The 12,671-nt window shown below is 30.7% G+C and overlaps 1 protein-coding gene and 1 long non-coding RNA gene across 2 annotated transcripts in view; one reads left to right on the forward strand and one right to left on the reverse strand.

The window, feature by feature from the left end:
- Positions 1–2,864, forward strand: part of LOC110091798 — a 9,151-nt gene extending 6,287 nt beyond the window's left edge. The window contains exon 3 of the long non-coding RNA XR_003702523.1: positions 2,315–2,864. This is a non-coding gene — a long non-coding RNA (uncharacterized LOC110091798). The remainder of the gene's footprint in view (positions 1–2,314) is intronic.
- Positions 2,865–9,164: 6,300 nt separating this feature from the next.
- Positions 9,165–10,329, reverse strand: LOC110091797. Its single transcript, XM_020816044.1, has 3 exons — positions 10,278–10,329; positions 9,683–10,122; positions 9,165–9,578 (listed from the first exon to the last, which is right to left on the reverse strand). Exons 1-3 carry the CDS (start codon positions 10,327–10,329, stop codon positions 9,165–9,167), a joined length of 906 nt encoding a protein of 301 aa, XP_020671703.1.
- Positions 10,330–12,671: the final 2,342 nt, after the last annotated feature.

The raw sequence follows: 12,671 nt of genomic DNA on the forward strand, positions 1-12,671 counted from the left end.
TGAGATGAGTATGATAACTCCTTCGCATGAACATGATGCATGAGTAAGTCTCCTATGAACATAAATTCGATATACAAGTAGATGCAATAACTTGCTAATCAATATACATGGGAAATTAATAGTGAATGTAGCTCATCAAACGATCAACGTCAACCTACAACCAAATACACCATCTTCATTGCCTCTATAAGCAAAGGCGGATGACACGTAGCAAATGCGAGCACCTACGAGCTGCTGCAAAAGACCCATTGTCTACAAGCATAATGCAAAAGGACTATGATGAATGTTGCTCACCTGCATATAGTAGTAGTAGATATACTGCAAGGATGAGGAGTCCTTTATGAGCATGTAATAGACTATAGATTTTGGAATTTCATGCAATCTCACAATTTCATTAACATATATCTTTGCTAATTTTTTCACTTAATATGTTTGCTTGATTGATAAGAAATGAGCATATTTTGCTAATTGATCCACTACAACCCAAATAGCATCCCTACTCTACCTTGACTTTTGTAATCTAATAACAATATCCATTGCAATTTCATCCAATTTCCACTCAGGTTTTGGTAAAGGTTGCAATTGATCACCTGACTTTTGATGTTCAGCTTTAATCAGTTGAAAGGGAATACATTTTGCTACAAATTCTGTAACGTTTCTTTTTAATAATGGCCACCAAAATAATCTTTTTAGTTCTTGATGCATTTTTGTACTACCTGGATGAATTTCATAACCTAAGAGGTGAGCTTCCTAAAATATTTCTACCATAAAATTATTAACATTTTGAATATAAATTATGTCTTTATATCTCAACAATCCTTCATCATCAAATACAAATCGTCCAACTATCTTGCCTGCACTTTCTTTATGATTTCTTTAAAATTTACATCTTGAGACAATGAATTATATATTCTATCTTGCAAGATGGATTGAATCACCGGCTAATTTAATAGCTTAACTTTAGTATGTTGTTGATTGACCACTAAAATTTTTAGTCTTTCCATATCTCTAATTATTTACTCATGCTTGGTAATCAACCAATTTGCACATTTGAAAAGTATTTCTACTTAATGCATCTGCAACTACATTTGCTTTTTCAAGATGATATTGTATATCTAAGTTATAATCTTTAATGAGCTCCAATCATCGTCTTCGCCTTAAATTAAACTCTTTCTTATTAAAAATATATTTAAGACTTTTATGATCTATGAAGACCTCACATCTAACTTCATATAAATAATGCCTTTAGATTTTAAGTGCAAATATCATAGCTGCTAATTTTAAATCATGGATTAGATAATTACTTTCATACATTTTTAATTGCCTTGAGGCATATACTACCACTATCTCATGTTGTATCATGCACATCCAAGTCCTCTTATCAAAGCATTGCAGAAAATCTAAAATTCTTCTATACCTGAAGGAATTTTTAATATGTTAGCAGTCATTATACAATTTTTTTAACTTCTAGAAAGCTCCTTCATACTGATTTTATCATTCAAAGTTTATTGCATTTTGAGTTAATTTGGATAATGACATTGCAATCTGAGAAAATCCTTCCACGAACCTCCTGTAATAATCAGCATGACTCAGAAAACTCCTCACTTCTGAAACTATAGTGGTCCTTGGTCATTTTGCAATAGCTTGGATTTTATTTTGATCAATAGAAATGTCTTCACCGCTAATCACATGACCAAAGAAATTAACAATTTTCAACCAGAACTCACATTTTGAAGACTTGGCATATAACTTTTTCTTCGTTAAGTATTTGCAATACTGCATGTAGATGACTGGAATGACTTTCTTCATCTCTTTTAATATATGCACAATTATTCTAATAAGATTCTTCCTGGAAATATAGCAACTATATCTTAGGATCTTTTTTCGCTAAATTAGAATTTTAAAGTTTCATTCTAAAATTTTGAGAAAATAGAAAAATACTCCTCGCTCAAACTTGACTTGATTTTGTTGGTTTATCGTGCTCTGCTTAGTTGTATGCAGCTCGTCAATCTTGTGGCTCACCTGCTCCTCTATTTCCTCTCATTTCTTTCTACTTCCTTGATCACTCTCACTTCGTTTCTCTTTTTACTTGCACTTGTCTCTCTCTCTCTCTCTCTCTCTCTCTCTCTCGGCTCACCTCGTTCTCTTTTGGCCCCATTTCTTTCTCTGTTGCAAATATGAAGATAGGACTGACATTAGTCGTTCAATTACCCAATTGGTTAGGGCTATAAATTAAGCTTTCGAGCAGCTAGATCAGAGCAGATGGCAGACGTTACTTATTTAAAAATACTCATAAATTGCATCCAAATTGCAGGTACACCATTGGAGCTGCTTACGCCTGCTTTCTCGACAACGAATTAGGTAGCCTCTCACCAGGAAAGTATGCTGACTTCATAGTATTACCATCTTCTTCATGGGAAGAATTCAAGAAAAATATACCTTCCAGTGTTTCGGCCACTTATGTTAGTGGCCTGCAGGCCTACCCATGAAGCTTTCCAATCTGTTTGATGATGCGTTTCATTTCATACAATGCTTTGTTGCTTTCCTGCTACTGGACTCAGCTTTTCATTCGATTTTCTACCAACTCTTGATGCTCATGAACTAGCAGAATTTGACTCTCTCGGAATGTTCTAGAGGCAGGATTTGATTGGGTCAAATGGAGGCCTGGCTCTATGATTTTTTGGCTTCAACACAATTCTGTCCTCTCCTCATGAACTGTTGCATTTTTTTATTGTTGTTAGACAAAACACTTGTAGTTTTATAAACCATGGTATTGAACAATAAACCAAATGTATTAGCATGAAAGCATGTCAAATATCATAGAATGTGGTGGTTTAATATTTATATTTGGATTATCTGGGACAGATTTCTTGTATGCCTTATGCTTTCAGGCCAAGCAAGTTCGGCTTCGTTTTGGATGACTTTCTTATTTCTTAAAGCACCTTTTTAGTGTAAAATTTAAAATTTTTATACTAAAAAACTGCTTTAAAAAGCAGAAAGAAAACCGTAACAAATGAAGCTTTAATCTTTTTGTATTTATGTTGAAATAACCTTTTCTTATAATGTTATTTTCAATGTTATTTGGCCTTACAACCGTCTAAAAGAATTCAAAAATCAAAATTGTTATACATTTAGGTTCTATTTGAAATAGATGTAGATTTTTATAAAAAATTTAATGAAGTTCTTTTGGGGAAATTTAGGCTAATTAAGACAAACTTACAAAAACATCACATACGTAAGATTCGAACTCAATATCTCTTGATTGATATTCAAAGCTCCTAACCAATAAACTAAGGTGAGCTAGATGAAGTTGTGGAAAATAACTTCTTAAATATATATATATATTCAAAAAAATTGAAATTAGATAATAAAGTAAACTAATAGATATGGTTGTAAAATCATAAAAATTTATAAAGAATAGAGAAAAGATAAGAGGTAGTAATCAAATAAAAATGTGCTTGAGTTTGGAAAGTAAAAGAGTCAAAAAGATGCCTTAAAGAAGCCTTTAAAATGCATGATTAATTCTTTTATGCATAAACATTATTTTGTTTTTGAAAATTACTTTTTTTATTGAAGTCTCCGATTAGTCTTGAATCAGAAATAACCTTAAAATATTAGATCAAATTTTCTACAGACATTATTTTGATTCTAAAATAGTGCATTTTCTCTAGTCTATGGTTTCATTTGAAACTGTTTTTTATTTTTTTAACCAGCTTTTTATTATAAAAATTTTAATTTTGTGAAACATTTAATAAAAAAATTTCAAACTTTGTACTTTTTCATGCTTCCTTTTTTTACATTCATTTCGAAGTCTTCTAATTAAATTTAATGCAAGAGAACAAAACATTTTTAAATGGAGTGGTTATAGATCAATGATATAGTAATCCACCGTCACTTAATATCCACAAGAAGTTCAAAGGCGGCTGTTACTGTTGATGTTAACAATATCTACATTAAAAAAAGCCCCAATAATTCCTTAAAGCGTAATAGTTTTTTGCTTCATAAGTTTTACGAGTAATCGAGTAGGTTTTAGTAATCATGCAAATCAAGATGGAGAGCCTATTTGCAATGAGTTCAGTATTTTATAAAATTAGTTTTAAAGGTTTTGTTTGGAGAAATTATTATGTGCGGAATCCAGACGGTCCAGAGGTCAATTAGAATGAGTCATGTTACCTAGTACATAGCAAAAAAGTGACATGTCATGTTCTAGTTGGCCTTTGGACATTGTCCGCTATCCGCACAGAATAATTTTTTTTTTCGTTTGAGAGAGTTTTTTTACTGCTTTTTTTTAATAATATTTAGTACAATTTTTATTTTTTTTTGAATTAAATACTAAAAAGTTGTTTTAAAAAATAATTAAAAAAAATGTTACAAATGAAGCTAAAGTTATTGTGAAAAAGTAATTTAATTATTTTGATTATAAAATAGTAGTTTTTCATCAAATAAATTTTAAAAAAAAAAAGAGTCAAAAAATAATAAGAAAATAATACCCAGATGATATTATTATAATGTTTGAAAAGGAAACAGAGAAAATTATCCTAGATAGATCCTTAGTAAATAGATTAAAATTAAAAAAATATTTATTTGGCTTTTAAAAATTAATGTGAGGAAATAAAATTCATTAATCTGGTAACTCTTCTGAATGTTAAAATTTAATAAATATTAAATTTAATCAATAGATTTATTAAACTAAAAGTACTTAAAATCTTTTAAAAAAAAATGTTTGGTAGGGCTTTGCTTTAAAAATAAACCCGTTGAAGAACAGAACTCAACTAAAGTAATATATAATATATTAGATGTTGCTATTCTTTACAAAACAATCTCTTTCAAAGAGGAAAATTTCCTCAACAACTCTTCTCAATGATCAAATATGGTAGTTGTATTATTAAGAAAACCCAATCTTGGACTATATTAAATACTTAGCCCACCTACCTAAGCAGTCAGCAACTTTTTTGGTTGGTATTTTGCCATTGAGGTTGTGGATGGTTGCGGAGCTAAGGCAAACAATACTAATTTTTTTATTTGAATGATTCTATTATTTTAGAAATTTGTAACACTCTTCTCCTGAGTTTTCAAAATCAAGAAATTGAGAGAAACAGTAAGAGAAGATGGAGTGGATCCAGTTTTATTTTTTAGGATGGGCAAATTCATTATATAAAAAAATTAAATATCAAAAACTAAAGCAATATATAAGCTAAAATTCTAAACAAAGTCTTGCATTTCATTATAATTAATGAAAAATAATTACAAACTTTATTTTGTTACATAATCGAAGCTTAATAATCTTTATTACAGAAAATGTTTTCTCCATTATAACAATAGCAACTCATAAAGTCAATGTCAAAATAATAACTCTATAAATCAGGTGATACATAATATTCTTTTTCGCAATTACAATATGTTTTACAAGAGCAACAATGCTAGTGAAAGATATAAACTAGTCACTTGTATGTATATCAATGATATAAGTAGATAGCTGAGATTCAAGAAACACAAGATCAATTATAGAAAAAATAATTCTGTATGACGAATTAACTTTCCTTTTTTAAAAGGAAAGAATATATTACTTACTTTTAGACATGTCATAAAAAAAGTAACTCAATACTAGTTTCAGAGAAGCGGTTGTTCAATTTTTGAAGTTGCATATCAGCAACAATGTAAAATAAATCAACTCAGTAATAATAAAAATTTGTTATTTCCTTACCTTTTCGCACAGACTCATGATGAACCACTCAATTACTTGGCCTAACTTGTCTATATATCTCACTGCAATAGGTAATTGTTCTTTTGTGGACACATCACTAAACTTGTCAACTAAAAAAATGAAGTAAGAATCAACAATATCATTCATAATTGTAGTCAATGTCTCACCAACCATAAAACTATAAATCTCCTTTTGTACTTTTGGTTCAATTAATTTTAACTTAGCACCTACATTTTTAAATGTTACTTTTCTAACTCATTCGTAATGATTTGCAAGAAATTGAAATAATTTTATATAATTCCCTTGATTATTTGAGCTAGATGATTCATCATGCTCACAGAATGATAACCCTTAATATTAGACTAGAGATGTTAGGATAACGAGTAGAGTTTGGGTTTGACCCAAAATAAACCCAATTTGAATATAATTGAACTAACCCTAATCATTTAATAAACAAGTCAAACATATGGGCTCAAATCTAACTCAATAACAACGTGGATGACCTAAACTTGTCCAAATAATCCATTTTGACTAAAAAAAATTAAACTTGTCAACTATCAAGTTTATGTTAACTGATAAAAAAAAGAGCATTCCAATAAGCAAAAGAAACTAAACAGGTGAAATTGAACCTGAATTTTTCAAATCTAAAACGGGTTGTCATTTATTGAAAGCCCTAGACTTTACCAAAAAAATATTGTGTTAGGATATTCTATCAAATATATATCCAGTCAGGATAAGCTTTAAAGTCATTGGATATTTTCTTATATAAATGAGTGAGATACTAATTATATATGAATTATACTCATTTCAAAATAAATTTAAAGACTTTGAAATTCATTCTTTTTTCTCAACTTGTTCCGATGAAAATTTGATCAATGAACCTAAATTTAGGCTAACTAATACATATTTTCTTCTTTTCGTACCTTTTCTTAAATGTTTTTGACCTTTCAAGTTGGAAATTTTGAAATGCTAAACCACAATTTGGTGACAAAGTTTTTTTTCTTTTACTTTTTTTTTTTAAGTGTATTACAAGGAAAGAAACTCTACCCATTGGATTCTAGACTTGTGCTTTCCCTCTAAAACATTGAAGTTTTTTTTGGTTTTATGATGATAAATGTCAATATACATATAAATTTAATATATATAGATAAGCTTTGAATTTAGAATTTTAACAAATCCATAAATCGTCATTATTAATCAAGCTAATCATTAATTAAGAATCTTGTTTTTGCCTAAAGAGAAATGTTAATTGTATTCCTTAGGAAAAAAAAATTTATATAACTTTATATATATCACATTTAATTAGATGGACTAATATTTTTTTTTAAGTAAAATTTACTAAGTTTAAATTTTTTTTATCATGTACAGTACTGTAAAAATGTATACGTAAAAAGAAAAGAAAATGGATATTTTGATTTCCATCCAACAGCATCAATATAATGCATTAAAGGATTCATGTCTTGAGTATTCGACAAATTTTATGTAAAAAACTGTCAAATATCTAAAGCAAACCTCCAAATTTTCTCATTTAGGACTTGCGAAGCGTACATGACATTAGTGTCGTTAGTGTACTTCTGCCATTAATGTCATTGTTTCCATATAAAGTTAAAATAAAGAAAATAGAGATTTTTATTTTGCATCTGCAAATGCCATTAGTGACGTCGACATACTTCTACCAACAATATCCCGTTGCAACTTACTGAACTCTTCTTCTTCGTCATATGTTTCAAGACTGCAAATGACACTGGTTTCATCGGCGACCTTTCTACAGAGAGATCTAACGCGACTTCCTTTCCTCTTCTTTGTTATCTAGGGATCCAGGATTTCACTCGCCATTCGCGATTGCCTCATCTCTTTTTCTCCATGGAATGGATTAATGGTGTGGTAGTTTGGCAAATAAGATAACTAAAAATAGTATGCCATAGTTGCAAGACAGCACTGCTGCTTACCACAGAAATAAAAAATAAGGCGTCTTACTTGGATAATATATGATAAAGAGTTGAATCTGTGAAACTAGAGTGTTCAACAGCGACTATCAATAAAAGAACTGTTTGTTTTGGATTTGGTGCAGTCCATGAAGAAGATTGCTTCTGTTTTATTATTTTAATGAAATAATTGATGGTTACGTAAGGAGATGGGTGAAAAACTAATAATCTTAGGCTACGTTTTGAGTGACTTTCTTACTACTTATTAAAATAGTTTTTTAGTATACAACAACAACAACATCAAGTCTTTATCCCACTACGTGGGGTCGGCTACATGAATCCTTTTTCTCCATGATCCACTAAATTCCATTTTAGATCCATTGGGGTGATGGGGATACCAAATATTAAAACAACCTAAAAGGTTTATTAGTATCTCAGCTTTCTCAAAATATGGAAAATAAAAACTAGTAAAAATCTCATATTTCATCAAACTGTAATAATTCCTTAAAGTGTAATACTTTTTAGCTTCATAAGTTTTACGAGTAATCGAGTAGGTTTTAGTAATCATGCAAATCAAGATGGAGAGCCTATTTGCGATGAGTTCAGTATTTTATAAAATTAGTTTTAAAGGTTTTGTTTGGAGAAATTATTATGTGCAAAATCCAAACGGTCTGGAGGTCAATTGGAAATTTTTACTGTTTTTTTTTAAATGATATTTAGTAATTTTTTTTTTGAATTAAATACTAAAAGTTGTTTTAAAAAATAATTAAAAAAATGTTACAAATGAAGATAAAGTTATTGTGAAAAAGTAATTTAATTATTTTGATTATAAAATAGTAGTTTTTCATCAAATAATTTTTTAAAAAAACAGTTAAAAAATAATAAGAAAATAATACCCAGATAAAATTATTATAATGTTTGAAAAGGAAAAAGAAAAAATTATCCTAGATAGATCCTTATTAAATAGATTAAAATTAAAAAAAATATTTATTTGGCTTTTAAAATTAATGTGAGGAAATAAAATTCATTAATCTGGTAACTCTTCTGAATGTTAAAATTTAATACATATTAAATTTAATCAATAGAGATTTATTAAACAAAAAGTACTTAAAATCTTAAAAAAAAATGTTTGGTAGGGCTTTGCTTTAAAATTAAACCGTTGAAGAACAGAACTCAACTAAAGTAATATATTATTAAAATTGGCTATTCTTTACAAAACAATCTCTTTCAAAGAGGAAAATTTCCTCAACAACTCTTTTTTTTTTTTTTTTTGGCAAAAAACAATAAGTAACAGGAAAAAGATACAACCAAAATACCCCACAAACGAGATAAAGGCAAACCAAAAGAGGGCTCAGTAGTAACACCAAGACTACCAGCACCACGAGAACCCTCAAGGACCATCCAGAAGGGTTCCAACGGTTGCCACAGGAGAGTCGACGAAGGTGCGAGCCCCAGCACATCATAGCCCAGTAATTAATCCTCCAAACGAAAAACCAACAGATGAAGATACCAGCAACAAGCAAAAAATAAACAGATTATCTTCTTCTACCACCTCGCTTCCACAATTTCCCTCGCACGCTGGCCTTAATAGATCTATCATGAACCATTTTAAAATCAAAATCAGGATCTGAAAAGGACTCGGAATCAGAATCACCCTCAGACGAATTATTCAACCAATCACTATGTGACCTAACCTCCTTTCCAGAATTAGATCCCACTACAATATTAGCTGCTGAAAGGTTAACAGGTACATTAATAAAATTACCTAGCACTTGGTCCCCCACTGCAGATTGCACCTTTCTACTCTCTGAAACCTCCTCATTGCCCAACACAGCCGAATCACCAGGCAGCCCATCATCAACGCCATTAGGATTAGAAACCAATTTCTCACAAACAACCAGATTAGTTTTTGGACTAACAACATTCTCAGCCAAATTGTCACTAACAACCTTCTCAGCCAACAGCCGAGAAACGTCAGACGAAGGAACAAAGGGAGAGCATTAGGAGAGAGCAAATTCTCAGCCACCCCCATACAACCATCCTCACATAAAACATTGCCATCCTGGACGATTTCCAAAGTCAAATCAACATGAGGATTCGGGGACAGCTCACCACACGGAGCAGCTACATCATTATTCAACCCAACCACATTCGGCACAATCACAACATTATTGTTCACCACATCATCCACAGCAGCAGAAACAGTCGGCACCGACACCCCGCCAAGATCAATCGTAGGTTTAGAAGTAACAAGATTGGGATGTAAGATAGTGCAAGAACCCTTAGAATGGCCTAGAGAGTTACAATGAACACAAAACTTAGGAATATCATCAAAAATAACAGACTGCACATACCCCGACTCCACAGAACCAACCCAAACCTTGTCAGGGTGTTTCACGGTAACATCCATCTCAACTAGAATGCGAGCTACAGAAGATCGCGAACCAGAAGCCGTCGCCAAATCCGATTTGAGAGGTTTTCCGAAAATGGATCCTAAACCAAAAAGAATTCTAGGAGAAAATAAATGAGGTCTAAGAAGAGGGAAAGAAACCCAAATCGGCACCCCCCCAAAAAAAAAAAACCCGAATCTCGCAGACGAGAGGAAGCCATACAAAAAAGCAAGAGAAATCAGAAGAAGAAACTCTCACCAGCGAGAGAACAGGCGCGGAAATGAAACCCTAGCAGAGCAGACGGCGGCATCGCGATTTCCTCAACAACTCTTCTCAATGATCAAGTCTGGTAGTTGTATTATTAAGAAAACCCAATCTTGGACTATATTAAATACTTAGCCCACCTACCTAAGCAGTCAGCAACTTTTTTGGTTGGTATTTTGCCCTTGAGGTTGTGGATGGTAATTTTTTTATTGAATAATTCTATTATTTTAGAACTTTGTAACACTCTTCTCCTAAATTTTCAAAAATGTGTAAGTTTTAGTGATTATTCCGATTAAGATTTTGTATATGTTAGCACTGGTAAAATTTTTACTACAAACTTTTTATATGTTGTAGAAATTACGATTAGACGAATCCAGCCTTATTTTTTAAGGTTGGCAAAATCAATATATAAAAAATTAATACAAAACGTTAAAGAAATTTATATAAGCTAAAATTCTAAGCAAAGTCTTGCATTTCATTATAATTTATGAATTAAAAACTAATTAAAAATTTTGTATTTAATGATAATATTACATAAAAACTTAATTTGGAACAGTGTCAAATACTTCTCGATATGTGGCACTTCACAGTCATTGTGCCAGACATCATTCATTTTATTATGCAATCGATGCTTAATAATCTTCATTACAGAACATGCTCTCTCAATTATAGCAAAGCAACTAGTAAAGTCAATGGCAAAATAATAAGTCTATAAAATAGGGAATACATAATATTCATTTTTGTCTTTACAATCTATTCTACAATAGCAACAATGCTAGTCAAAGATGTAAACTCATCATTTTTATGCATATCAATGATATAAGTAGATAACTGAGATTTGAGAGACACAAGATCAACCATAAAAAAATAATTATGGAAGAAAAATTAACTTTCACTTATTATAAGTAGAGAAGATATTACTTGGGTTTAGACATATCACACAAATTAGTAATTTGGTACTAAATTCTGAGAAGCGGTTATTTAATTATTAAAGTTGCATATCAACAATAGTGTAGAATAAATCAACTCGATAATGATTAAAATTTGTTATTTTTTTATCTTTTTGTACAGACCCTAAATGAATCTCAAAATTACTTGGCACAACTTGTCTACATACCTCCAACAAAAGAAAATTATTCTTTTGTGGACACATCAGAGGACTCATCAACTAAAAAGTGAAATATGAATCATCAATATTATTCATAATTGCAGCTAAGTCTCAGTAGCCATAGAACTATAAATCTCCTTATGTACATTTGGTGCAATCAATTTTAACTTAGCACTTGTATTTTCAAATGTTACTTTTGTGACTTCTTCAATATTTATTTATAAGAAATTAAAATAGTTTTATATAATTTTCTTGATTATTTGAGCTAGATGATTCTTCATGCCCACCCAGAATGATAGCCATTGACAGATAATAAATCAAACATAATCAACAACAACAGTCAATATGATACGATATTCTTTTTTATTTCTCTCATCCTTACTCAAACATAAAACAGGAATACTCTGCTCTTGATGTTTCATTAAAGCCTCACATTTATGTATTGTCTTATTGCGTACACTGTTATGTACTCTTATATAGTCTAAAAGCTTTTATTTTATATTCTAATTTTTAAATCCTTCAGCAACGAACAAGTTTCTGCCACCTTGGCATGAGATAATTTACTCTTGAGGCTTAAATAAGTAGCAAAAATAACAAAATATAGCATATTTTTGTACACTATATTCTAACCAATCTAGAAATTCTTCAAATCATTTTGAGTTAAATCTATGTGTAACATTTACAATCATTATTTGATGGAAATGATTTTTTTTTTTGGTTTAATGGGGTCCCTTCAACAAATAAGCTCTCCGAACATTATCCCTCTCATTTACATCGAAACCTCATATTAATATTCAAAGCCTAAGGTTAACAAGGAGATTGTTAATATCAATATTAACATGTTCTTTCCTCTTCAAAAATTGATCCATTTATAAAATGCTTGACAATATCTTGTATAACAGCCCAAACACTTAAGTATTGATATTTTGTTTGCTTTGGCCCAAGACCCTCGCCGTTTTTGTCCTATTGGTGTAACGTCCCAATAGGTAACCCATCTCAAAAGTTTTACGAGATGATCGCACTTAACTGAGGAGTTTCTTAAGAAAATTTCAATCATTACACAATAAGGCACCTCAATACTAAGGACTTTAGCTTCATTTACTTAAGGAGTTTCATAATCTCCCTCATTTAAGTAATTGACATCCTCGTTAGTATCTTTATCCTATGATCATAAACTAGGTGGTAGGATTCTAGAGGAGGCCCTGCAAGTTTAAGAGGTGACTCCCATCATGTAGCGCACACTTTGTCCCATAAAAGGTTAAGAGGTTGCTCTCATGGCT

This window comes from Dendrobium catenatum, unplaced genomic scaffold, assembly GCF_001605985.2.
Source record: "Dendrobium catenatum unplaced genomic scaffold, ASM160598v2 fragScaff_scaffold_133, whole genome shotgun sequence".
NCBI lineage: Eukaryota > Viridiplantae > Streptophyta > Magnoliopsida > Asparagales > Orchidaceae > Dendrobium > Dendrobium catenatum.